Source organism: Hippoglossus hippoglossus, chromosome 22 (genome assembly GCF_009819705.1).
Source record: "Hippoglossus hippoglossus isolate fHipHip1 chromosome 22, fHipHip1.pri, whole genome shotgun sequence".
Lineage (NCBI taxonomy): Eukaryota > Metazoa > Chordata > Actinopteri > Pleuronectiformes > Pleuronectidae > Hippoglossus > Hippoglossus hippoglossus.
In genome coordinates this window covers 7,414,711-7,442,159 of record NC_047172.1, presented here as the reverse complement: position 1 = coordinate 7,442,159, position 27,449 = coordinate 7,414,711, and the positions used below count along the sequence as shown (strand labels likewise).

The 27,449-nt window shown below is 42.9% G+C and overlaps 1 protein-coding gene across 1 annotated transcript in view; it reads right to left on the bottom strand.

Annotated features, from left to right (window-relative positions):
- Positions 1-27,449, bottom strand: part of dph6 (diphthamine biosynthesis 6) — a 60,123-nt gene that overhangs the window by 13,317 nt on the left and 19,357 nt on the right. Inside the window, 7 exon segments of the mRNA XM_034576450.1 lie at positions 17,364-17,538; positions 17,668-17,797; positions 19,231-19,356; positions 19,770-19,920; positions 21,827-21,920; positions 22,050-22,144; positions 22,909-22,970. Of these exon segments, the coding sequence (XP_034432341.1) occupies positions 17,364-17,538; positions 17,668-17,797; positions 19,231-19,356; positions 19,770-19,920; positions 21,827-21,920; positions 22,050-22,144; positions 22,909-22,970 (833 nt within the window).

The window sequence follows — 27,449 nt, the reverse complement described above, 5'->3', positions numbered from 1 at the left end:
GTATTCCACTAGAAGCCTGCCACTGCATCTCCGTGGCACCAATGTTATTTACGAGCATAATTAACTATGTGATAATAGGCTCAATTCTCTGTTAAATACCTCGAGTGTCTTGAAAAAAGAAAATCTATCTGTTTAATGCAGAGAGGCGACTTGGGATGAGGTGTGACATTAAGGAGGTCAGGTCTTTAGAGACCCTTTGAGGCTGGAGGGTATTAGTGCCGGACACTAGCTGCTGGTCAATGCAAACAGATGCTGGTGACATGTTGACAATCCCTGGCCAACGCAGGGATCCTGGACCTCATGCAGATGTCAAGGGAGGATCATGGAGGTCTCAATCAATTGATACATGGCCCGAGACATGATACTTTGCTAATTAGCAAAGACACAGCTTAGGGTATCATGTTTCACATTGAGGTTACCAGGGTTAAAGTAGAATACAGGTATTAGTTAAGATTAGGCTCTAAACCAAACCTCTTTGCGCACTAATATCAAACAATGTGTCTCATTAAAACCTTCACAGATGGTGGCAGGAATCGACTGCATATACAAATGGACGACACGTTTCCATTTCCTCCCACTGTCCAGAACTGAAGCCAAAATATCCTGGTTACAATCGCTGCCATCTTGCACTGATGACATCATCAGAAGCCTGCACAGAAGGGCTCTCAACAAAGAAGTTCCTGGATCAGCACCAAACAAAAATGGGTTCTTTTGCCACATAAGTTTCGTGGTAATCAGTCCAGTAGTTTTAGTGACATTTTTCCAAGAAACAAATGGACAGGGGTGAAAACATACCCTCCTTGAGAACTTGGACATATGTCAGACGGCCACCCACCAGGGGGCAATCAAGAGACACTTTGGCTTTGCTTTTGTGGAGCCATAAGGTCGTCCATCTTTATATACAAACTCTGATATGACACAACTTCTTCAAAATAGGTAGTAAATACAGGATAGTTGAAGTGTGTTAAATCTCTTTCTGATGGGACAGTAAAGAAGAACAAGGTGCTAGCTACACAGTGCTAGAGGGAGGACATGGTGGACGTGGTTATTTCAGATGGATGTTTAATCAGATGGGTTTGCAATGATCCCCCAGCTCCTGGGTTCACTTGTCAACTGTGACAAATTGTCAGCTTCCATCTCTGCTGCGCCAACTTGCCGGGACAGCGCGGGAGACGAGAGACGAAGTGAGGACGAGCAAGAGGGGTACGAGTGAGTGAAGAGGACGAAAGGCAGGGGATAAGGCCCTCGCTGCTTTCAACCAGTACGGATCAATCACCGCATCATTTACCTGCGAGCGGGATCAGCCCGAGAGCCTGTGTTACTCCGTCTGCCTCACATAAAAGCCAGATTCCCACACATCAACAACAAATTGTCATTGGCATTTCATTTACGAGCCTTCAAATGCCATCATATCCACTCCAACAAAGAAGAGCTCCATCAGGTTGGACGGAGGGCCATAATCCTTTAACAAGCTTGTCCCAATGAAAAGCCCGAGCTCCATTTTGAATTCATAAATGTCGGCTAACATTTGTCGATTTGAATATCAAAAGGGGCTCGCGTGGGGGCCCCTTGACTGTTAAAGGCAGACTCCCATAGCTTCCACCAAGCAGGTGTGTGATGATCAATTATTAAGGATCCCACTCTGGTTACTCTTAGTGGGAGGTGGAATTGGGGATTTGGGGGTTTGCGGCAGTGGGGGCACATCTTTCTGTAGTGAACCTGGATGGGGGGGGGGGAGACAGTGGCGAAGGCAGAGCGAATACTATTTACATAAAATTAACAGTTCAAAAGAATGAGTTCACACACCAATCAAACTTGTTAATTGACTGTCAATGGTGTGTCCCTGAATATACAACACAACTACATTATTCATCTTTGGCTTTGACAGGAAAGACAGTCCAATTTGCATGGGCGTTCTAAACGTGATCAACAACCACAATGCCACATGCATTTTTAATAGGCGGGAGATGAGATCCTTTAATATTCATAAGGGTCAAACAACTGCGTATGACATTAAACTTTCTATAACAAGGTAAGTATTTTTCAAATGCTAACCTTAGCAGTCTAAACGGCCCACAGAGAGAAGGGAAGAAGCGCCGTCTTACAGTGCTCACGTTGAATCAATAATGCACGTCCATGTTGGTTTATTACTGTTCTTCTGTTTCTTAATAATATTTGATATTTGCTGGCATAATTCAAAGGCTTTTTTAGATATTTCATCTTTTATAAATAGACTGTTAAGGCAAAAAATGTACTGTTTTAATTATATCCTGCTTCAGTTTTTATCAGAGGAAACACAGTGGGTGTGCAAGCATGATGATGATGATGATGGAGTTATACCTCAATATCAATATTTGATATTTGAGTTATGTTGTCGAGATGATGTCAGAACAGTCAGTGGCTCCAAAGTTTGTTTGTTTTTCATCCTTTCTTTCCACGTGTCAGATTTCATTTTTCTTCTTTCAAAATAAAATCATTACTCTAAACATGAAAACTGTGAACAACAATCTCTTGCTCTACGAGATCCATGATAGGCATCACCATGGAGACACAATAAACAATAATAGTGAGTCTTAACAATAAAAATCGACTTTGACAGCAACATCAAAATAATCTTTTAACAGGCCCCTCAGCCAAACGCACTTCCAATCAGCCGTTCTATTTTTATATTAACTACGCTGGTTCTCGCCTTTATGCTTTATCGACCTTTATTTCATGGCTAAAACACCATCATTTCTCTAATAAACCCAATGACATACCAAAAGGTCACCAACCTCAAAGACATTCTCTGTCCATCTCCGAGAGCTGCAGACAGTAACATATATGTAAATGTACTCAGGAAGCGCCTGCCTGTGTCCGCTTCCAGCCCTTAACGGTGTCTCATTTCAGGCTGGTGTGTCTGAGGTGTTTCTAATTGCATTTTTTTGTCAAAGAGCTCCCAGAGATGACCAGACAGTGCTAGACTATATTCACATTGGTGTTGGAGCCCTCTGGGCCCCCATCGCGTTGAGGACGTCTCCAAGTGTCATTAGCCGAGCTTTCCAACGGTACACATGAACTGGGCGAAGCCGGGATAAAGTGACCTGGTATTGACGAACAGTCAGGTTTTTCTGCCCGGTTCCAAGGACAGAGAGAGGTGGAGACTGCTCCAGCGGTCCTATCAGATATGCTAATGGTCACATTTCTCCCCATTGAGACCTCATGCATAATTTAAACAGGAAAATGATAATACAAAGCCTGTAAAAAAGGTTGGATTAATATGGTGTAACTTTTCCCGTATGCAAGGACACATGTAACTAAGCTAAAGGGGTAATGGCCGTACAGTATCAGGGCGGGTAATTCCATCCAAAATGTAATTAGTATTTGTGATATGTCCTTCCGTGGTGATGTCCCTACATGGTCTTAAACTGCTCTTAAATTACATCAAAATGTCGACTTATGTGACGAATCTTTACTTTGCTTCTCTCCTAGAGATTCGAGGTCTGTTGAATATGTCACAACATAAATATTTGCAACACTTCCTGTACCTGTTTCAAAGTAAAAGCATTTTCTGTTAACTGAATCCATTCATTTGTTATAACAAGGTTTTGATGGTTAGCACAGGACTGTTAGATGCTAGGCTTCAACCCGTAGTGTGCTGGCATTAAGTTGAGTGCATAGCCCGACATTTAATTGAGGAAATACACGCAGCAGATCCAAGGCACCAGTACCACGCGTCTCTCACACAGGCAGTGTGGACCGGGATTTACAGTATTTGAAACGGGCCATGTGGTGCCAAAGGTAAGATGCAAAACTCTCCTCTGTGAAAGAGTCTCCTTGCATTACGTTGAATGTGACAACGGCAATTCATAACAAGTGTCAACACCGAGATGGATTTTCTTTGTCATGTTTCAGGTGAATCACCAGGAAGCTGTAATCACAGCTGCATGATCAGCCTTGAGGGGCACGTCACTTGAGAGGGCGTCCAGACAGTTTTTCAGTCCGGGCTTGATGCCGTCTTTTGTTCTTACTGCTCCTTCAATCTTCAGAACCAAGACAATGCTGTAAACACCCTGGAATCCATTCACAAGGTGAGATGCTCACATCCCTGAGCTGTTACTGTGTGTTCACGGCGGCGTCGAGGACTTTGAGTTATTTGGGCTAAGATACCTGCTGTTCATAACATTAAATTGCTGGAGCTTGTTTAGAAACCTCTTCTGACATTTGGGACATTCATTCATTAGTAAATTTACAGGTGACAATGTGTCAAATATCAGAAGATACTAGAATTTATCATCAACTACACTCAATGTAGTTAAAGATAGGGATATTAATGGAAGAACATAAAATTGAACCAAAAGCATTTGCACTGTTCACTGGGTTGAAGCCTGAGAGAGACACCAAGTCTGATGGGGAATGTGAGCTGGTAACAGGCATCATCAGTCAAAACCTGTGTCGAGTTCTCTAAAGAACTAATAGTGCTTACATACAGACTATGAGATTTCAGGGATCTTATAAGTCACAAGCCACACAGGGCAACACAGATCGAATGTACTTGGTCAATGCGATGACCTACTGAATCGCAGGCTGCAGCACAAGTCAATATATGAGAGTAAAAGATCATCGGCGTACTTCATACATCTGCTGAACGTAAAAACATTTGATGACAGTGTCACACTGATCAGTACAACATTTTCCTTCAGCATTCTTATTGGCTAGTTAGCAGACGTCAGTAGCGGTAGTCACATTACGAGATAATCATCCGAAATCTCTAGAAACTCTATTAATTGTGCTGCGGATATCACGTGATTTTCTTGACAACACACAGATGCCGGCGCCTGCTCTCATCGCCGAAAACTTCCTTGACATCTTCGTCTGTGTCTTCGAACGCGTATGACACCGCTTTGTTCTCACATGGGAAGGCAGGGAAAGTCCGCAGATAATCTGAATGCTCTCACTCGGACATTTGGTGTCACATATTCACGTCCTCCGGAGAAAGTGCGGATAATCTCTGGAGTTCAGACAGCAGCCGTAGCTACATTCATTTCAGATACTGACTAAGTCTTCCTTGGTCATTCACTCACGCAGTCTCTTTGTGTCACTTTCCCAGTCAGTGTTAATCACCGACTCTTTATGATTTATATGGTCCTTAATCTATTCAGCCACTTCTGCAGTCATTCACTGTCAGTCACTCATTCATACGCTCTTTACAAATGCATGAGAGAAGAACTGCGTGATTTTTATATTTTGTGTTTGTGTTCATTGACTATTGTACGAGTTGGTTAAGTATTTACTGTATATTTTAAGTGGCGGGTACGTTCGTGTATTTGGCCTAAATGTGTCTTTTTCCAAAGTTTTCAAAGGCTGATGGGGGAGGGTTCAAGTGATGCTTTGGAGACGTATCATTTTTCTTTTAAATATTCTAAAGGTCTTGTTTGTTTACAATAAAACAATGTGTTTTATGAAGGGACTGCCTATGAAGGGACTGATTATAAGAGTAGTTTATAATCACAAGATTTAGAAATAAATATTTTCGAAATGATGAGTCAATAGCTTAGCACATAATATGTGTAGCAGTTTACAGTTCAAACCTGCAAGTATATCTCCATTGGAAAGGAAAACAGTGATAATCTGCTAATCCCATCGTCAGTATTTTATTATAAAAGTAACTGTATTTTTAACAGTTACTTTTAACTGTAAATTACAGCAACGGGAAAACACCATTCATTTTACACTAACATGTTGGCGCCCCAGCAGCCAGTTCTTTAACAGTCAAATCTTTAACAGTTACGATCTTTTGAGACTTGTTTACAGCCTCACTGTGGAGTTCAGGGATAAAGGAGTGCTTTCATACTCACAGCTAAAACTTTAAGATTAATTTTTGAAAGTTGAAATGATGTGTGTGAGCAGCACTGGGTCAGATCCACACCCAGGAAGTCTGCTTTTACTGTGGATTCAGGATTGAAATCTTAATTAGTCATATAGACTGTTCTAAAATGATGTGACATCGCTTCTTCCACTTTTAATCTCTTATGGAACATTCTTAATATATGTGACAAATCTCCAAACTTAGGTCTTTTTCTTTTTTCTTGAATATTTTAGGGTTGGCAAACAGCTCAAGATGGTTGAAAACGTAGGGATCAAAAAAAAAAACTGAGGTTGAAGTTTTGTAGAATGTGTTTAAGTGCATATATTATTTCTGCGTTTTGTTGGGGATTTGATGTGCAACGGCTGTTTAATCCTTGTGTGGTGGATGGCAGTTTGTCAGGGATGTGTGCTGTGATTTCATCTCGAACTGGCTTCAAGTCTGTGGGGCTCTTTCAGCATTAGCGCATTCAAAGCAGATCACGTCTGGGAGTGGGAAATGATAAGAGATGGGCTCATGTTGTGCTGCGCCCTGAGGAAATCCTGCCTCTTCTGACACCTCATTTCTACAAATACAAACCTTTCAGGAGAACCACAACCTCTCTCCCCTCTGCAGAATCTCTCCCCACGTTAGGCTTCTCATTTAAGGCATCGTCGGGAAGGGGGAGGGAGACATTTGCCTTTTTATATTTCCTCCTTTTTCTCCCTCTACTATCTCTATTTTTTTTCTCCTCCTGTTTGTGCTCCAGTTTGAGCCTAACCCTTGTATGCTCAACTGTCACAGAAAATCAGTGTTACTTAAACGGCGACATAAATAGCCGTATGAAGTGCACAAAGACAGACAAGTATAGGTTATTCCTGAATGCACTCTCTCGGGTCCATAACTCTACATTCACTCACAAAACGAAACCATAAGCACTCGATCAAAACACATGGTTATTACGTTGACAAATTTAAAAAGAACACTTACGATACACAACTATAATGTGCCATTGTTGAGGCAACGTGTGGTCAGTCTGAGGCAAGGACACTGGCCTTTCCCCCACCCCCACCCCCACCTTCTGTATGCTTACGTCTATTTTTCTATTGTGCCTGTTATGTCTGCCCTCGACGTGCCCATTGCATAGACACTGAACCGTGTGGAGGAGTAACACTGTCATGTCAGCTCTGGTCAACTTTGTGTTGGTCAGGAGCTGCCGCTCAGTACTATGACCAAGGTCAGGGGAGACTGACTGGATGCTCGGGGACACATGTGAATAATCAGAAAAAAAAGAATAAATAAATCTTTCAAGCCTTCAGTGAAAAACTATTTTTTTTACATCAGAAATATCGTTTTGAAAAATTTTGGCCTGGTTGTAGTGTTGTTCTTGTGTAAACTTATGATGTTTAAGTGAAGAAATTAGATCCAATTTTTAAAAAAATACTCAAAACTGATGTTTATAAAATTGTTTGTTGCTCTGGAGCACTGTGCCCCACCAGAGCTGGGCTGTGGGTGGAGAGGGATGGAGGGGCATGGGTTTTCATTGCGTTAGGCAAAATGCCCCTTCTGCCTTCAACTGTCCCGACATCACATTTTTTGACAAATTGGTTGTGAGGCTTTTACGACTGATGCACATATCGCAAAAATCATTTCTGCCAAGCTTCCTCTATGACCTGCCCGTGGGACATGACAAGCCCCTCCATGCATCGCTCTATCAAACCGAATCTTTCCAGGACAATGCAAATTATGACAAATTCCATCATCCTGCATTATGCGCTTTCCCGCTAATCTCCCTAATTCGAGAGAATCGGGAGGGTCTCGCTGTTTCAGCTGAGGGGCATGTTGTCTGATTGAATGATGCTGAAACTGCAACACTCAACCCCCGTTCTTTCTCCCTTCCCAGCTGTGACCATCTCGTCTCTTCTGTCTTTTCACATTTTTTATATTTCATGTGAGGCTACGTCTCTCACTCTGGCTGGTAATAGAAGCACTGACTTAACCTGGGCACAAAAGAATGATGTCAACACGAGGCGCCGTGGCACCACCGCTGCAGTGTTAACTGTCACTTGTGCTGACGTGGAGCAAGTCTGCGCGTGATATGAAGGATTGGACCGCGGTTAAAAGAGTCGACTCTGGATAAGACAGTGTGAATGACTAAAACAAACCAGCCTGTGACCCAGCGACATGAAACTACTGATCCAGGGAGGAGGACTACACTCAGACACACACACACACACACATCCTTTCTCCCTTGTCCCGTTACTTTGCTCGTAACAGACGCAACACGTAGCTCAGTATCCACAAATGAAAGATGAAAAACAGACAAACTAAACCTGAAAGATGAACTAGACAGCACAGAAATTGCAGAGAAGAGCAAAAAAAAAGACGTGTAGTTCCCTCTCATCTCAACAGATGGCAGTATGGCTGCATTAAAAGGGCAGCTCGGTGATCAGCAATCCTGTACATAGGCACAAAGTCCTTTCAGTCCACGGACAGGCTGGCTAGACAGCATCAAAGTCTCCATGGATTCTCTTTTTTTCTGCTCTTTTTTCAAAATGCTTGCAAAAAATAGCACCACTGAAATCCAGATGCATGGAGGAAAAAGAACAAATGATTTATAGAAATAATATGTGAAAATGTTTGGGGATCACTTTGCAACATCTATTTATTTTTATCAATGAATACCAAAAAAACTGATTAATAAAAGTTAAATGAAATATCAGAAATAACAGAAAACCAAGATTGTCCATACAGGAAATACTTTAGAATTATTAAGTGTTACTTTATTGGAAATATGTACCAGACGCAATAATATTCTCACTATAGAAAAAACGATAAAATACAATATGCAGCAGATGTACTGAATCCCTGCAGAAAAATATAGAAAATATTAACATTTTTTTATAAGTGCATCAAATTCAACTCAATAAATTCTGACATGTGGAAAATATTGTGTACTGTATATTACACTGGATGAACTCTTAACACGAACGTCTCATCTTCATTACATTACCTCTAGACTCGCGGGGCATGACATTCCCTCACATAATAAATCTATAATATCAATAATAAATATATATCAAGAGTGAACATGCTGATATGTCCGCAGTAAAGAAAAAAACACAGGAGGCTGTATATTATTCATCTGTAGCAGTTTTCTGCCTCAGTAGTGAATGCTTTGATGACAATGGCATTTGAAAAATGAATGACCCAGGTTAAAAGTTACTGCTCAGAAGAAATGCTGCGCATGAAATTTATGATGAAGCGAGAGGCCAAAAGTAAAATGGAATGTAAACGCTAACTCTTCCCTGAACCTGTGGTCTTTAAATAAATGAGGATAGAGTGGCGATGCTAGCCCCAACACACTGTTGCATGTGGATGTGATATTCGTTTCTACCCACTTGTAATGTGTGCAACTAATGCAACTACGGAAAAACATCAGAGCGTCATAATTATATAAATTATCTATAATAGCTGTTTACTCAAATACAAGATCTGCAGCAGTCAGTAGGTGAATCTGCTGCAGCAACAAGACATTACTAACCACCTCTCAGTCTGGGCTGGTGATAGTTACTGTTACAAAGCACATGCTTGTTGGTCACATATCACTCATGTCTCCCCTTCATTACTTATTTTACTTTATGACACCGAAATGTTCAACTAATAATATTTTAAAATAATTTAAGCATATTTTCCTAAGTTCAACAAAATTATTTTACATTTAAATTCCCCTAATGTTTGTGTGTGTACTGATTTGGATGAGAAGATTCTTGGTGAGAGTAAAATGTTGTATTGGTAGGGGTGTGTGTGTTATTGTGTGTGTGTCCCTGTGTTTTGTCTGCATTTGCCACATGCGTATATTTCACAAGGAGCATCTTCCAGGCCCTCCCCATTTGGGTGTTTTTGTGTGCATGTGTGCATGTGTGTGAGTGTGTGTGTGTGTGTGTGTGTGTGTGTGTGTGTAGGCGTGCGTGTGTGCAGGCCCTGTCAGCTATGCCCTCTCGTCACTGCAGGGGGAAGAAACACACCCGGGCAGCTCTGAATATAGTGGCTAGTTACCATAGTAATGGGATGGTCATACGTCTCTCCTCTCTCCGACAGTGATGGGAGTGGACAGGACACGCCGCTATGCTTTTTATCTATGCATCTGGTATTCAGTTATTTCATTCTGCATATAAAAAGCCAAGGCGAGCCACCTCTCCTCCTTCACAATTCAAACAGAGGGGTGAAATGGGAAGTAAATAGTTGGATACGGGGTAATAATTCACACATGGGACTACAAATAATTGATGTGTTTTGACTGAGTGTTTGTGATTGCGATTGTAATAGCGCGAGTGTCTTGGCAGATATCAGCCGTGGTGGGATCTTTACATGACGCGTTTCAGATGCCTTCCTGATGTCTCTGAACCATTCACCCCACGAACTGCTCATCAGCAGTGACAAAGTGAGAAGCAAACAAACATGCACACACACACACACACACACACACACACACACACACACACACACACACACACACACACACACATGCTTTATCTCTCAAAAAGCATCTATCGCATAAAATTATATGGATCAATCAAATAATCACAATAACAATCATGTTTTTTTTTATAAATATTCAGAGGTGAGATATTCTTATATAATCCGGATGTTTAGCATTCAATATTAACACCAAAGAGTGTCTCTTGAGACGTCCTCTTTAACAATGATTTCGTGGCACATGTCCACCTGTGTGTCCATGCATGACACGAGGCACAAATAACACATTTTTACATATATACACAAACACATGCATATTTTTTTTTATTATATTATTTCTATATGATATAATAAATATTCTATCTATTCTACCTTGATCTCTCTACATTACTTGGTATGCATAACTACAATTTGTGCATGTATGTGACTGGGGAGGTGGGTGATGGCTGTGACTATCCTGTCTCTGCTTCCTATGGCTTGTTGACATGAACCAATGCAGTCAGGCACCAATAATACATGAAGAGCTGTTCAAAGGCAATTAGGATCAGTTGTCAGGGCCGGGCCCATTAATGAGTGGGAGTGTGGCAGGGGCCAGGGCAGAGGCACAGCACCGGCGTAGGCGACCGCCTGAGAGCCGATGCACTCTGACAGATCCAGTCCTTCCCCTGTCCTCGCCTGGTACAAGCTGATACCAGCCTGTGCCCACGTGGTGCCACGGCTGCGGCGGCAGTGGAAGTGGCGGTGCAGGATAATGTAACAAAGAACGCACTGACTCCTGAAAATGACTACTGCCGTGGCAGGTCAGCCTCCGTGCGGTCACGGCGAGAGAGAGAGAGAGCGAGAGAGAGAGAGAAAGGGGGGAAGTGGGGCATGTGGGATAGTGCGGGAAGGAACATAATTACCTCTGCTGCTATCTACCACTTCCCATAAAACTGCCCGCTAATCAGATTAAAAAGGTGGTCTGCTTTGACCTCTCACATATATGAGGCAAAAGTTCTCATCAGCTCCAGCACAGTGCCAGGATGGAGAGCTTTGACCCTGAGTTGGGACGGACATACATCTTATGATGTGGAGCTGCATTAGAGGAAAGGGAAGGATGTTCTGTTCGCGTAATTACTTTCCACCAAGGAAGTTATGTTTTCATCTGCGTGTGTTTGTTTGTTAGTTAGCAGGATTATGCAAAAACTACTGGAACAATTCATGACATTTTGGGGCAGATCTAGGAATATATATTTTCTTTTGACATTTTCAAAGATTTCTTATGGAATAATTCATGGACCGTGATGAAGAAAAATCACGTATAATAAGTTAACTGATATCTATGAGTGTGTGAATTCTGGTGTAGCTTGATTTCATTTAAAGGGACTATTGGGCCTTGGCAGTGGTGTGCAAACTACATTGGGCTATTGTAGATGTACTGAGATGAATTGAAGATTATGCATACGTGTCCTGGGTTTACAAACCTGCCCTCAAGCAAACATTTGTCAATGAATGTAAAAGGTATGAATCTATCGATGGTGTGATAATGAGTGCACTTAATTGTCTATTTTGTTTGTCTCACAAACATCCTTATCTACTCGCTGAACGTCCTCTGACTGCTGTGCTCCCGTCCTATCAGTCATGAGCGTGTAGCAGTGAGTCAACTGTGACTCATTTTAATGACCCAACCAGTTTACCTTGTCATACAGCCAGGGCCCATCACAAAGAGCACACAGGTGTACGAGGTGTATGTGCGTGTCTGCGTGTCTCGGTAAGACCTGGCCTCGGGGCATACAGCCGGCATCCCATTGTGGTGAGGTCTTCCCAGGTTTGATCAGTGGGTTTTCGTGTGTGTCCGGTTCAAGTGAAGACAGTTGACCCCGGTGTTTGGGTAGGATGAGTAAAGCCTACAGAGACAGACTCCCAGTGATCTTCAGAGACAGGAACTGAATCAAAGCTCGCCGGCGAGAGGCTCCGAGGTGAAGCTCGACTGTCAGTCAAAACCTCTTCTGACTCTCTCCAGACAAAGGGTTCGACTCATTGCACAGAATTCAGGCGTCCAGGAGAGGAAGCCGCCTGCCTGTTCTACTCGTGCCCGTCAGAGAAACGAAAACAAAAACAAAATCTGTGTTAACATCCTGCGCTGCAAGTTGGAGCGAGTAGCTACACGTGCCGAAGAGCGCCGTAGTTTTGAGACGCCTTCAATCTCACCGCTGCTCTCGAACCGCTGAGCCTTCAAGACCTAATTTTTCATCGACTCAATTACTCGACAACTGTTCTCGTCCTGGCCCCACCCCTGCCTCCGTGCCTCGTCTCCCCTCCTCCTCCGTTTGGAAGCGATCATTTGTTCTTTTATTAAAGTTGATAACATCCCTCGCATTGTCTGAGCGTGCACGCCAGAGAGCCGCCCCTACTGTTTCTTGCCTCCAGCGTTTCGTATTATTGGTGCATTATTTCACGCATGCCCTCCTCTTTTATCAAGCGCTTTTAAAGTAATGTTAATAGACTAGAAAATTGAGACATTTATGAAGTATGGGCCGTGTTTATGAAAAAATCCATAAAGTATGACAGGGAGAGGTGAGATAAAAGCAAGGTTTTAATAGATTATGGCAAACAGGGGAGAGGCGTCAGATGCTGACAGGCACCTCCTCCGAGATCCTTCATATTTTATGGGATTAATTTTGTTGTATTAGAAATGAAGTTAAATGTCCTAATTAATCTGTTCGTGCTGCATGAATACTTCCCTGGGTGCAGACACATGCACACACACTGTTTTTTGGCTAATTAATCCTCTGTGGTAATTGAGGTAGATATAATCTCTAGATGCAGGCTGAGGAAGTTTGGGGAGGTGAAGCGGGTGTTTGATGTGGTGGTGGTGGTGGTGTTGTTGAATTGTGCAAGTTGGCTCTTTTGCAATAGTGAAACATTCCGGGTGAGAACAACAAACCATAAAACTAAAGTGCTTTGCTTAATTTCTGCCATTCATCACAAAAAAATGTAGCTTTCTCATCCACCACACTAGTTTATATTTAGCTGTCTACCCTTTGATTATTCTCTACTAGGAGTCGTACTGATGGGCCTGGATATCATCACAAACTCATCATAGACTATTTGTTTGAAATATATTTGTATAATATTTTTTAAACTAGAAATACGGTGCTGCTGTTGTATGCCTCCACCAGCCAGTACGGTTTCAGTCAACTTATTATTTTTCCAAACTCATAAGAGGTCATCAAGTTACCTTTGACCACTAAAATCTTAATCTTTGAGTCCAAGTGACAACTGGTCAAAATTTGACGAAATTCCCTAAAGGCAGAGTTGAGACTTGTTTTGTGCCAAAAACATGTTTTGTGAGGCCACCATGACTTTGAACTTTGACCACAAATTCGAATCAGTTCATCTGTGAATTCAACTGAAAGTTTGAAAATATTTGCTCAAGACGTTCAAAGGACCATTAACATTTTTGATAAGGTCAAAGTGACCTTGACGTCTGACCTCCCAAATCTATTCAGTTCGTCCGTGAGTTCAACTTAATGTTTCTACTGAATTTGAAGAAATTCTTGAGATATCATGTTCAACAACACATGAACAACTTCAAATTACTTTGGGGGATTTTTATCATTTTAAGTCATCACTGTCTGTATCCTTAAAACAATCTGTGATAATGTAAAACATCTTGTTGGCTGAAATAAAGCAAATCAGAAATCCCTCTCTTTTGGCTACATGGGCGTCTCAACCTCACCGTGTCCCAGCCTGACCCCTGAATTCTTCATCAAAAAGGTCCGACAAAGTTTGGCTCATTGTTTTTTAGACATTTTGACTCATGTAAGAAGATTAGTCAAATTCCCGCACCCCGCCTCAGTACACCCCCCCCCCTTTAATGTTAACTGGCAACGTCAGATTCACTTCTCCCTGATACCTCACAGTCCACTTTGACAATTGTCAAAATCCAATGCAAATCCTATCGTGGGCTTGTGCTCGACGGTCTTCCACAATATTGACTGTCACTCACAATTAAGGGAACGAGGGAAGGGGTGGGGGGGGGGGTTGGTGTTCACCAGCAACCCGAGGCTAGCGCTGTCTGCTCCCCAAACGCGGCCCGCAGAATCTGATCAGTGAGTATAATTTCCCAGCAAACATCCCAGGGGTGAGCCACTTACCTTAACAAGAAAGAGGAGATGTTTAACAACCGTTCAACTGATGGTCTTTCCATTCATAGCCGGTTTGACTATTGTGTTTGCGTCTGTAAATGAAAATCCGAAGCCAACGTGAAGGGGACAGGCCCCATTCATTTAAAATAGGAGTGGGAAAAAAAATTCCTGCAGTTTGAAATTCCAGTTGTTCACTCTGAACTTTTAGTAATTGATGGGTCAATGTTTTCCATCTGGCAACTCATGAGCGTAATCGTCTTTTATTGGTACAAATGGATTTCTGTGTAAAAAAAAGTAGGACTGCTGGCTGAGGACACAGGCCCGTGCTCTTTTTTTCCTGCTATTATGCTAATGCAACAGAATAGTTTGAAAGCTCCTTCTAAGAAACAAGTAGACAGAAGATGCAGTAATAACTTTTATTTCTTTTAAAACTACACCATTACTCAGCTTTTGTTGCAATGAGATGATTTGTTTAGATATTTTGCAAGAAGAGCCGGGTGTCTGAGAGCATGTTTTGTTTTTAGTGAATTGACTGATGTAATAAAAGAGTGACATTTGTTATATCTTAATTAGATCATGCAAACTGCGTCCAAAACAAATGAAAGTAAAACCTGCATTAGATCTCGGAGATAAGACGGCAAAACAAAACGACCGGCGGCAAAAACTTTGATTCTGCAAGACTCAACAAACGTGTTGCCAATAATACAAAATACACATGTCAATCAGCCACGCCCCAACATGACACAAAGTAAAAACAAAGCATAAATTAAACCACTGTTTTGGCCTTTATAGCTTGCGGCTTTTACCTTAGCTATTACGCATTAACATCAAATCCACCGAGACGATCCCCAGATTTGACATGATAAAGGTTAACTAATTCTTTAAATCAAGTCGGATCTGAATCTGTCAGTGTGCCAGGCCGAGTTGACATTCAGTCAGCCTGCCATTACCGAGAGCCGGAGCTGAGAGACGTGACAAGTGAGACGGATGGATGAATGGATGGATGGAGTGTGAAGATCCAGCATCCATCACATGCCAATTTCTAATGCAGTTTCCCCCTCTACCTTCGAACGCTACCGGCCTTCATCGTGGAGACCCGCTGTGGTCAGATCCTGCAGGGCCCGGCGCGCCATGTTCTGTCAGTAGCCATGTGCTCCCTCTCAGACCACTGGACACTTGTCAAATTGAATGCACAGAGCTGGACAGTGATTGGTTTATAGCCATGCAAGACACTAGATTTGGTCTCATTAACAAACAAGAAAGGAAACAATCAACCAGAATAACTAAATGAAGACAACAATCATTTGCTATTTATTTTCTCACAAAAACTCGCCTGATGCTTGAAGATGACTACATTATCTCGAAGTAATTAAGAACACATATTCATCTTTTAATCATCTCAAGTTCAGCCCTTCCTCCAAACCCCCTTCGGATCCCTCTTTTAATTACCAATTCTTTTCCACAGAGAGTGGATGTGGTGGGCTCCAGGTTATTTGGTCTCAGACAGCAGTTTTTCAGCCTCTGTTGTTGCCAGAGCCCTGTCGCCATGGTGTCACATGGCAACAGTCACCAAGGAAAAATTTGTCATTAAGACGGAGTCGGCGTGGCACTGCCGGAGAGGAGGGGTGGCACCGCGTGCTTGCTCACAGCAAGGGGGTAATTGTATCAATATGTAAAAATCTCTTGCTGTACTGAAGAGCTGTTAATACACTTTTGATCAAATTAAGCCACTGCAGCGTGAAGGAGAAGCAAACACACAGAGAGATGACGCGGCCGCCGTGCACGGCTCCGAGCAAGCAAACTCCGCTCATTGTTTCCCCCAAACTACTTTGGATATGAATGATCATTAGAGGCACGGAGAGATTAAGACTGTTTTCCAGATGCAATAGCACATGCCCACAGCTGACTGCAATTTCATGTCTCAATGAGACTCTATTGAGGAAATCAAACACCCGTTGGCATGCAAAAAGCAAACCTGACTCTGTAGGTTACATCCCAGGAATCCAAACGGCACCAGATCCTCTGAGCTTCGGTGACACACTGGTGAGATATGCCGTCAAGCTCGAAACAAATGGCTAATCCACACATGTTCTCACTCATGGACGGATTTGGCTGCAGGATCAAGGACAGTGTGGAGGAGATGGACACTATCCTTGTTGACAGTACCTTGACAAGCATAATCCCATACAATACACACTGGGTAAACAAAGCGCCAAGCCATCCGTGCAACCACGGCCCACACTTCCTCTGCTCTGCCTTTGAATTCCACATTTTTTTCGGGGCTTTAAACAATATGAAAGAAGTTCAGATTCGTGGCTTTACAAACAAGTGCAAACATGGATACGTACTGCGCGCAATAATGTGGATACATATCTACGTGTGCACACAAAAGTGGTGCTGAGAACAAACTATCACACAGAGCAACAATCACGTCCATCTGAATGCATGCGTCTGCACAAAAAGCAGAGAAAACACAAGACACGCACTAAGTGTTGTTCTGTTCAGCTGCTTTGTAAGAGTTAAACAAAACAAAGTGTCATAAGAATCACCGGAGCTTCATCATATTAATCCATTACTAACCTTCCCAATATGATTCTCTAATTTGCTTTTCTGACAAATTAAAGTGAGCATAACACCAGCTGGAAATGCACATATTGACACCTAAACCAACTAGAATGACACATACCTGAAACCCCACATAAATTCACTAGATCTGAATTTTGCAGAGACTCATTTTTCACTTTAAAAAAAAGTCAAGATCCATAAATTAACAAATAGATTAACTCATGATATAAATTATTATCTGTTGCAGCTCTACATGAAAAATTAGGCAGATTTAAACATACACTTTCCTTTCTGGCTGCCATCAAATTAAACCTGTCAGCAATGTACCCATCACCCCCCCCTGTAGTGGACCTGAAGAGCCTTACCCTGACAGACTGGCTGTAGGGCCCAATGTTGGCTGGGGCCCAGTGGGACAGGCTCTGGACATGCATGGCCTCTCTCTGGTGAAAGCAGCCTTCCTCTAGTGGCTCAGTCCAGTCGTGGAGCAGACAGTCTATCTGCAGCAGCTGACCGGCAGGGAGAGGGGCCTGGACACACACCCTGCAAGAAGAAGGTAAATATGGAATGAACGCTGTAGTGGAAACAAAGGAAACAAATGCTTTTGAGCTTTTCCATAACTAATACGACAAACACAGACGAAAGATGTGTCTTGTTTGAGTGCAGCTTTACCTGGCTGGAGGGTTTGTGCCAAAGTGTTTCTTATAGACTGTGTTGAGTGGTCCATATTCTTCCATGCTGCTCACGTACAAGTGAATCAGGATAATGTCCGTAATCTTCCAACCTCTGTGGTCCAACTCACCTGGACACAGGAAACACACAGTATAACATTTATTACAATAGTATAACCATACCGATCATTACGATATCTCACCTTGGAAAAAGCTTTGTTTAAAACAAGCTGAAAAGCGGCAAACTCAATTAAACAATCAAAATTGTAAAATTCTGACCAAAGAAAAGTGAGTCTAATCTTATAACTTGTCCACATTTTCATGCAACTAGTTCTTTGAGAAAACAACTTTTAGTTTACCTCCAGAAACCTGTCCATTTCTAATTTGTTATACTTCTTATTTTGGGAAAACTGCAGCTTACAAGGTTACCATTGAATGAATACTCCCGGAGTCTGAGACGTTTGCTTGGGGGCTGTATGCAATAGCAATTTGGGACCATGTTAAACTGCGAGGCCGTACCTACAAATAATGCATATCAGTTCAAACAGTCATTTGTACACGACCGCGATTGCAGTTAAGGTAAAAAGGAAATTTCTTCTGACACTGAAATCCTTTGAAGCTGCTCTAAAGTGCTAATGGTGTGTGTCCCCTCTTTTAAAGCACAGTCTTAACACAGTGTGTGTGCACATCGTAGACTCTGGGTCCAAACGCAGGCGCAAGCAGCAGCAGCAGCTCTCCCTGCGATCATCTGAGGGAGCTTCAAGTTTGTTTTTCCTTTGCCAACATCAGCGTCTCAGACTACTTCGCCTTCATACAAAGAGGTTGTTCATTAAATATTAACTTGTTTAATATTGTCTCTGCACTGTGAAGGCTGTTCAGCTGAGCACCACGATAAACATTAAATATGCTTTTCATCTTTGGCTCCTCTTTCTCCATCAAACAGGAGAAAGGGAGAGAGAAAAAAGACTGCAATGCACTGTAAAAGCGTGCACTTTTAAACTTCTGCAGGGCACAGGGAGAAAAAAAACGATAACCCACCCAACATGACTTCACTGTGTGTGTGTATGTGTTTAGAAAGAGGCCTGGTTTGGGTTAAAATGCATGTCCTTGATTGGTGGCCAACACACCAAGCCATTCTGGTGACGGATGGAGCCTCTGACACGCAGGGTTTTGCCTGCCGGCTTGACAAGCACTTTTGAATAAGGAGCGACTTTTCAAGCTCTGTCACACCCCCCCCTCATGTGTTTAGCTAAAACAGCAAGGAGAGAGAAAGACACCCAAGGGACCGAGAAGACTTCCCCCATAAGATTCTCCCCATTGGTTCTGTAGGGCTTAAAGTGAGGAATGTAGTACAGTACGTCCTGCGGAGTCTGTTTCACTGAGCTGCTTAAATCACCCCTGGACAAAGGAATTTTATATCATCCCCCCTTGATCATATCAAAGATGATTTTTTTATGCTATCAAAGAAAACATATTAAAGGTTAGTTTACTGTGTGTGTGTCGTTCTGACGGTAAAAAACTTTTCTAGCATACTTCTTCCTCTCTCTCTCACACGTTCCCTTACTTTGCAGCTGCATGAAAGCTGCCGCCGTCTGGCCCTCGATCCCAGGGACTTGGCTCTGAAGGCCGTTGATGCCACTGATCCACTGATATCCTCTAGAGCTTCTAGGTGAGCAGGATGGAGGGAGATCTGCAGGAAGAGATCCAATAAAATGATGAGTACTTTGTGTAGACGTAAATGGTTATTCTAGTGCTTATAATGCTTGATGGAGACTTTCAGGACATAAAAATGTAGTATATCATGTCGTATTTGTCTTTATTTATAACCAATGAGACGACTGTATGAGAGGGAACTCACGCATTGGTGGTTTATGTCAAAGGAGCAACAAATTCAGAGACTGTCACAAATACACTTCGGAAATGACAGCTCTTGTCAAACAATCACTCAAAAACACCAGCATCATGATGCTGGCCGCATGACACAGATTCAGGGAGCACTCACCACACACAGATATCATCTGACACGCCCATACATGCACGCAGACACACACACAGACAAAACACACACTCGCGCATGCATGTCTCACAATAAATGAATCTCACCGTGGCCCCGCTGACAACTAAGGTCACAGCTTGATGTAAATTCTTGTTGGTTGTCTTCAGCTTGATCAGCATATTCCACCTCCTCAGTCATCTTGTCAATGGCGCTCTGGCAAGGACAACTACCATGGGGCAAAGCTCTCGCCACCGCATCCTGCGATAAAGCACCACAGGGAATACATCAGGCCAAACGCCCACCAAAGAGCGCAGAGCCCTTTTGCAGAGACAGACAAAATGCTGTATAATTAGCCAACCTTTTCAAAATACGCCAGCGCCGCGCGGACCGTTGTCAGTCTTTCATGACAAGGGGCCCAGACACATATAACTTCAAGGTGAATGAATGTGAAACAACATGCTAACATATTCGCGGGTTTAGGCGAACGGGGAGCGGTGTTTCCTGATACCGTAGATTCAATCATGCTGCCTGTCAGTCAAAACTCATGACTGGGTGCCTGAGACATGTTTTGGATTTCAACAGGGTTTTTTTTTTTTCTTCTTCTTCTTCTTCTTTTTTACTTATACTACCCTCTGCTACTTCTTTAAATAACAAATCATTACCATTCTCTGAGGCATACATATTACCTGCCAAATCCTGCTGGGCGTCACACATTTGAATACATATTCCATCTCTCCTCAACACCCCTCTCACCCCACCCAACACTCACTCACCCCCCCCTCATCTGCTGTCAACCGCATTAGGCCATATGATAATCACATTAATTATACTTCAGCCCCTCTCTCCTGGCCAGCATGAAAAATAGCTTGACTAGCATTAACGGAGGGCAAATGATGGTGGTCCATCCCCACCCCCTGAGCCCGGTGTAGTTTCCTCTAGTGCTGATGTCACTGCGGATCTGTCACCCTGACGAGAAGAGCTTCAGAAGGCCGAAGCAGGGCAGGTTCTCCCCTGGTTGCCTGCCCCCCCACCCACCGCACCGACACCACCCCCCACCCCTCGCAGACCCTGGATCTCCCTTGCTCTTCCAACAGAAACCTAGGGGGGGGGACTGTGGCAGCGTTTGTGTGTGTGTTTGTGCGATGGGGGTGGGAGCAGCACCGAGGGGGGGGGGGGGGGTGAAAAAATATATAGCTGTAGGGAGTGAGGCTGCAGGGTCACGGAGGTTGTGGGATGGGGGTATGTTTTTTTTGTCCATAACAGTCCCCAGCCCCCCAACCAATATGCAGACACACACTTATACAAACGCACGCAGGGCTACAAACAGCAACGCACACTCTCATATTGCACATATACAAACACTGAACGTATTATTGTGTGATGTGCAAAGAAACACATGTGCAAATCACATGCTTTACCCTGGAGACATGTTGATCTACAGGCGGGGCGCCATCCCTCAATGTAACACTGACACTCGCGACTCGCTGCAGCAAATACAACGGCACGCACTTCAAGCATCAGCTGGTGTCTTATTAAAGCAGATCATTTGGAAATCGGAAGTGCACATAAACGAGGTCAATGTCAATCTACGATGGTATTGGAAGTTTTTCTGTTCTTGCGAGTGAAGCCCCATGTTTCCTAGTGGCACCCTTCCAGTCAGTGAACCCTCATCCAGCTCCTTCTCATACACCAAAAGCCATTCCCTACCGCCTCTCTCTGCAACCCACTGCTTGTGTCTGCGAAGCCAGCTACCTGAATGCAAAGCGCCTTAATGTGAGCGGACATGTTTATTAAGCCGGGCCTAGTTTCAGGCTGCAGTGAATATTGCAGACGTCAAAGTAGGCCATGTGGGGCTAGAGGAGAGAGAGCAAGGGATGGAGGGAGAGACCGAGAGCAAGCGAGTGTGGGAGAGAGATTGGCCCTCTGGAGGTCGATCTGAACTCTGCCCTACAGTGCTGTGTATCTCTCCTCCTCAACAAAGTTATCAGACACCAAAGGGTTTTGTTCTTGTGTTTGTTTTTGCCCTCAGAGTGGGTTTAAAGTAATCAACCCCAAAGCAAACTCCAAACTTTTGTTGTTGAGTTATTGATCCAGCATCGAACAGGCATTGGTCTTATTTGCGAAACAAGTTACACTCGTGGATTCTTTCAGAAGCTCGACTCACGCTGTCTTTGTTCTCGGTGTGCATCTCGGTGAAGCGCAAGTAGCCGACTGGAGCGAAGGCATCTGCCGAGTGGATCACGGTCTCCGCTGCATCACTGCACGAACGCACAAACAAAACTTCTGTGTGTTGTCGGCAAAAAAAAAACAACTTTACAAAGTTGACGCAGCCACACGCTGTAAAAGACAAACACTTGTGCGTTTATAGTTTACAGTGCTTTACTCACATAACAATTTTCTTTTTGAAGAGAGGACAATCGAGGGTGAAGGTTTCATATTCTCCTCCTTCCCCACAAATATGGACTCCGTACTTCTGAGAGAGCTGAAAACAACACATCTTATTCAAATTCGCACACATTCCTGCATTTCATTTAAACACAACAAAAAGCAATTTAAACAGTTTTATGTGACTACAGTGTCTCCATGTTCAAACTAAAGTTTATTTGAGCTGTACGAGTCTGGAAAAAATGAGTATCAGGGTTTTCTTGCTTAGAATTGAGATCATGATTCTGTCCTGTAATCACCAGGGTTTTCTTCTGGATTCATTTAGTTTTTTTTCGCTTTTAAAATGTATTTTATTCATAACTCTTTTTGCCACTTTTTATTTAATCGCTTCATTTTCCCTGCCGTTTTTTTCTATCATGTGCCACGTTGTCATTAGTTGAGGGAGAAAGCAAAGATAGTGCAGCATTGTGGGGTGCTTTAGATTATTTAAGTAAAAGTATGAGTGTGTTTTGATGCAGCTGATTTTCCAAATTAAAATACAGTTAGTAATGAGGTCGCATATAGGTGAGAATCAAGATCACAATTTTAATACAAGTAATCGTTCAGCCCTTTAGTTTGAAAAAGCTTTTTTGAGACCAGTTTAAGAGACAAATACCAAAAGCAAGTGCAACACTGTGATAAAGCCAGTAAATGTACAAGAATGTAATTGGTGTGACAAATTTTCTTACAATAAATTATCCTGAAACAAAAAATTTAAGAGAAATACAAATATATATATATATATATATATATATATATATATATATATATATAGTGTTGTTAAGTGTTGCACACATGGAAACGCATGGAAGTATCAGTGACCTGTTTCAGATAGGCCTCCATGTCAGCCAGAGGTTTTCCCAAGTGCTTCTCCGGATCCAGGCCTGGCACCCACGTGGGAAATAGGCACAGAAAGACAGAAAGACACACAAACACCGTCGCACACGGACACATGTATGGAAAGAGAGAAGGAGAGAGAGGGAGAGGAAGAGAGAGAGAGGTCTGATCAGGAACAGAGAACAGTGATTGAAGATGACAGGCAAGGAGGTTTACGGGCAGTCGCACAAACACACACGTAAACCTGCACCCTGGATCTATTTGTTTGACTTTGCGAGTAGTGTACACAGATCTCTCCGGGTAAGGGCAACAGTTTTCAAATTGCTGGCCACAGACCCCCCCCCCCTCTCCTCCCTGCCTGCTGCTCCCCCACATCTCGTTCCCTTTGAGAACATAAACTCTGAAAAGAGATCTTGTTTATTTGCCTTTTTCCCTCCCCTTCCCCTGAAATGGTGCATGGAAGTGAGTCACCGGCACGGGAGAGAATGGAGGGAGGGAGGGAGGGAGGGAGGGAGGGGGAGGGGGAGGGGGAGGGGGGAGCTTTGTGTGCACACCCGGTGGTGGCACACTCTGAAAGTACAAGCTCGCTGGCCCTCACTCGGCAAACAGAAAAAAAAAACTAATAACCAGCTAAAGAAATAGACGTAAAAGCCGTATTTTACAATTTTAATACAATATTCAGATGTAGACCATGGCCTTGATGGTGCATTTAAGCAGTGTCCACCCTACCCAGCTTGTTGAGCATGGGAGGGTTTTTTCTCCCCCGTGATGCCAAATCCGGATTTTGACGTCCAGACGACTGTTCCTGATGACATGGCACCACGACATGAACTCCCTCTCACCTCGTAAACATCTTCCCTCACAAAGTGTGTACACTGTTCCAACAAAAACAGAAAACAAAAGCCCCAAGTACCAGGTGCTTCTTACAGAGAATGGAACAATAATAACAGGACGTGAATGTAAAGTGCTAAATCTTAGGAAGTCCCAAAGTGAGCAGTAATAGCCTCCTGCCCCTGTGTTTATTGTAAAAGGCCTATGCGTTAATCTAAAAATAAAAAGTACATCATGACGGTGACTGGCGGTGAAATGCCTTATTCTACATTTCTTTCCATTTTCTCCTTTTCTGTGGCTGCCTTGTAATTGATTGACATAATCATTAACAAGTTAGTAATGACCTATACGGGGTGACGTGCAGTTGTGACAGTACTGCCATCGCAATTGGACAAGATATTGCAGGATCATCCCTAATAATTTCTCCTCTACTGGGAGGCGCCGCCGCGTGGTTCTGCTCATCGGCACGCGCATGTGTTTAATTAAAGGAACAAAGTTAATTGTAATGTGAGAATCTCTCTTTTCTCATGGCCTGACAGCCTCAAAGGTTAATGTGTCATCCGCGGGGGCCCCATGGGGAGCAGGGGATGGGAGAGGAGAGGTGAAGGAAGGACGTCGCATCCCATCCCCAGTTCATCTTAATCCCAGCTGTGTGTCTCCTCCGGGGCCCCGGCGGTCCAGCGCTGCGGGGGGAGAGACGGAGGGCCGCGGCGGAGGGAGGGAGGGAGGGAGGGAGGGAGGGAGAGTGTGGAGGGGAGAGAATGAGCAAGGCCCTTATTCTCTTCCCAGGGGATCGGTGGTCTTAATTAGTGTGAGAATATCTAATCTCAACATCCTCTCATCTTAACCCTGCCACAAAGGTAATAAGGAAGGAGAGGAGGGAAAAAAAGCATTAAAATTCAATCCCATTTAAATATCCTCTTTAATTAGTCATGCCTTTTAACAAATTTTAATAATTGGCTCCAAATTGCTGAGGGGATGCCACATTTTTTAATATGTTAATTAACTTCCCTGCTCTTAAATAATATATGATACATGATTTGATATTTACAAGGAGGAGAGGACATTGGAAAGTGAGGAAGACAGGAGTGAGTGATAAAATGATACAAGGGTGGCATTACCGTGGAGGCATTCCTCCCAAGACCACTTAGCACTTGTACGAGTGTTTTCCTAATTGATGCTCCTCACTAACTTAAGGTTACCGCAGCCATTTGGAGACGAGGAGCCGCGGAAAACGAGCTCGCGCTTGTGCAATACCTGCTTCCAGGAGTCTCTGAGTGGCCACTGGTGTGAGCCTTCAGCGATCTAACACCACTCATTTACATGATCTTCACATCTCTGTCTCCTCGGAAGCTGTTTTACAACTTGACCTAAACCCAATTACCTAACCTCATTATGCCACATTAAACCCAAATAAGCCCACTAGAAGCCGCCATTAGTCCGCCGCCAGAGACAGCAGGACCTCTCTTCTGAGAGAGGGGAGTTTCCCGGAGAGAGACGGAGAGCAATGGCTCTCCTTTAAAAGAGCTTTTTACCTCGTATTATCCTATAAACTCCAATCTAATTCAGTGAACTTTAAAACCGGGGGAGTCCAGTAATGAGGGAGAAAAAACCTTGTCGACATTTAAAGGGGTTGAAATTAGCGAGGAGTAAAAAGTTCGCCGGGAAAAACCAGACAACCAGGTTTGTCTTTACACTGAGGTATGAAACTTATGGTAAAAACTTTGAAAAGACACAATAGGTGTTAACCGTATCACGGAAAGTTTGCAATAACAAGTGGAATCGGGAAAGCCCTTTTCATTGTGCTTAAAAATTCACTTTCAATTTGCAATTTTTGAACCAAAAGGCAAAGTTCTCAGCTGAAAGAAAACATCTTCCACGTCTGAACAGAAAATACTCCGCTTCCCCGTAAAGAAGTCAATGGCAATTATTTCCAGAGCGCACTTCTGCACTGATTCTTTTTAACGATCATCATTGGCCTTTTCCCACCTTGAAGAGGTTGATTCATGTAAACCCACAGCAGCCAGTTTCCTATTTAATTGAAACTGCTTGTTGTTTTGTTTTTTTTTGCCTACTGAGTCTAATGCTAAATTAAAAAGCCGGGAGATTGCAGATACTGTCTGAACGGAGCTGAGCGCAGTATCGCAGACATCCGCGGGTTGTCTTGAGATCTGGCGTGCCGGCTGACAGCTCGGATTTAATCCCTGCCTTCAGAGAGAAAAGGCAGAGAAAATTGGATCCATGATGTGTAACATTTTAGCCTTTAAACGGATGAAATAAGCATCTCCTCCCCAGTAGGTGAGCTGCATCAGCCTTTAAACGAAACTCTCAAAGACCCGCGCCAAAACAATGGCTGTTCACAATCACCTAATCTTCGCGAAGAGAGAGAGAGAGATGGAGAAATGCAGAACGGAAGGGAAGAAAGAGGGGGAAGGAGGCGGCGCCGTACAAAGGATGATAAGATTAAGGTTATATGTGAAATTTGTCAGACTCTTATCTGAAATTCAGTGTCTGTGAACAGAAGAAATAGGCGGCGCGAAATGTGTAGGGATCACTTTAGGATGAAATATTTTCGGTGCAATGAATCAAAAGGGAGAAACTTAACATGTACACACTGAACAGGACATGTTCACTTTTATTTTTACAACTACCAGACATCAAACTCAACTGTGACCCCTGTACTAAGGTTAAGACTGTTTTAGACGATTTTAAAAACATGGGACACCAACAAACATAATGATAGATTTAACCGATTTTGAATCTTATAATCATCAGAACGCACAGAGTGGATGATTTGGCCAGAACGTCAGACCACAGACCTGCCGTTGTTAGGAAATGATTTCACAGCAGCGATTCCAGAGACTTGAAATCTCACAGAAACCTGCGATATCTTCCTCTTCTTCAGTTGCTCTATGGCGGTTGGCAAACAACTTTTAGGTGTCTTGCCGCCACTTTCTGAAGTGGAGTGTGGAGCACTCGCAACATCTGGCTCTCTTTCTCGCTATTGCAGGTTTCTTTCAGAGATGATTCGAGATCTGGGAGGCCCAGACTCAATCGGTAGCATTAAGAGGAGCAGGTCTAAAATTTCCCCGATTATCCTCTAGTGTGCAGCAGCCTTTAAATAGTTGTCTAGGAACTTTCTTTCATTTCCTTAGGTATCCGGTTATATGTATATTTTCTTGTTGTGGAATATTATATGAATTTTTTCAATAAAAATCAATGGCTAAGAGGAATGAGGCTTTTAAAGTGCTGACCATGTAATCACAACTTTGTTTTCCTCTGTTCATCGCTCTGTCTGTTCATTTCCAGTCATATTAAGAATACACACATAAGAAAACAAAGATAATTCAATAAACTAGGAGTAATAAAAAAAAGCTAAATCTGTCTTAAGAAATAGTTAATGGATTCAGTGACATTAAATGTGAAACAATTAGTCTATAAATCAATTAGTCAAGTGAAAGACAATTAATTAATTTAAATTAATTTAACTAATCTTCTCAGTCAAGATTCATATCACAGCTTCGCCATTGTGAGAACTTGCTGCTTTTCATTACACCGGGTGATCGTAAACTGAATATATTCAGGTTTTGGACAAGAACTGGTGGTAAACCAATATTTCTCATTATTTGTACACATATCAGTACATCCACTTGACACTGGAATTAAATTCTGATTTGGTTGTTTTAAATTTCACA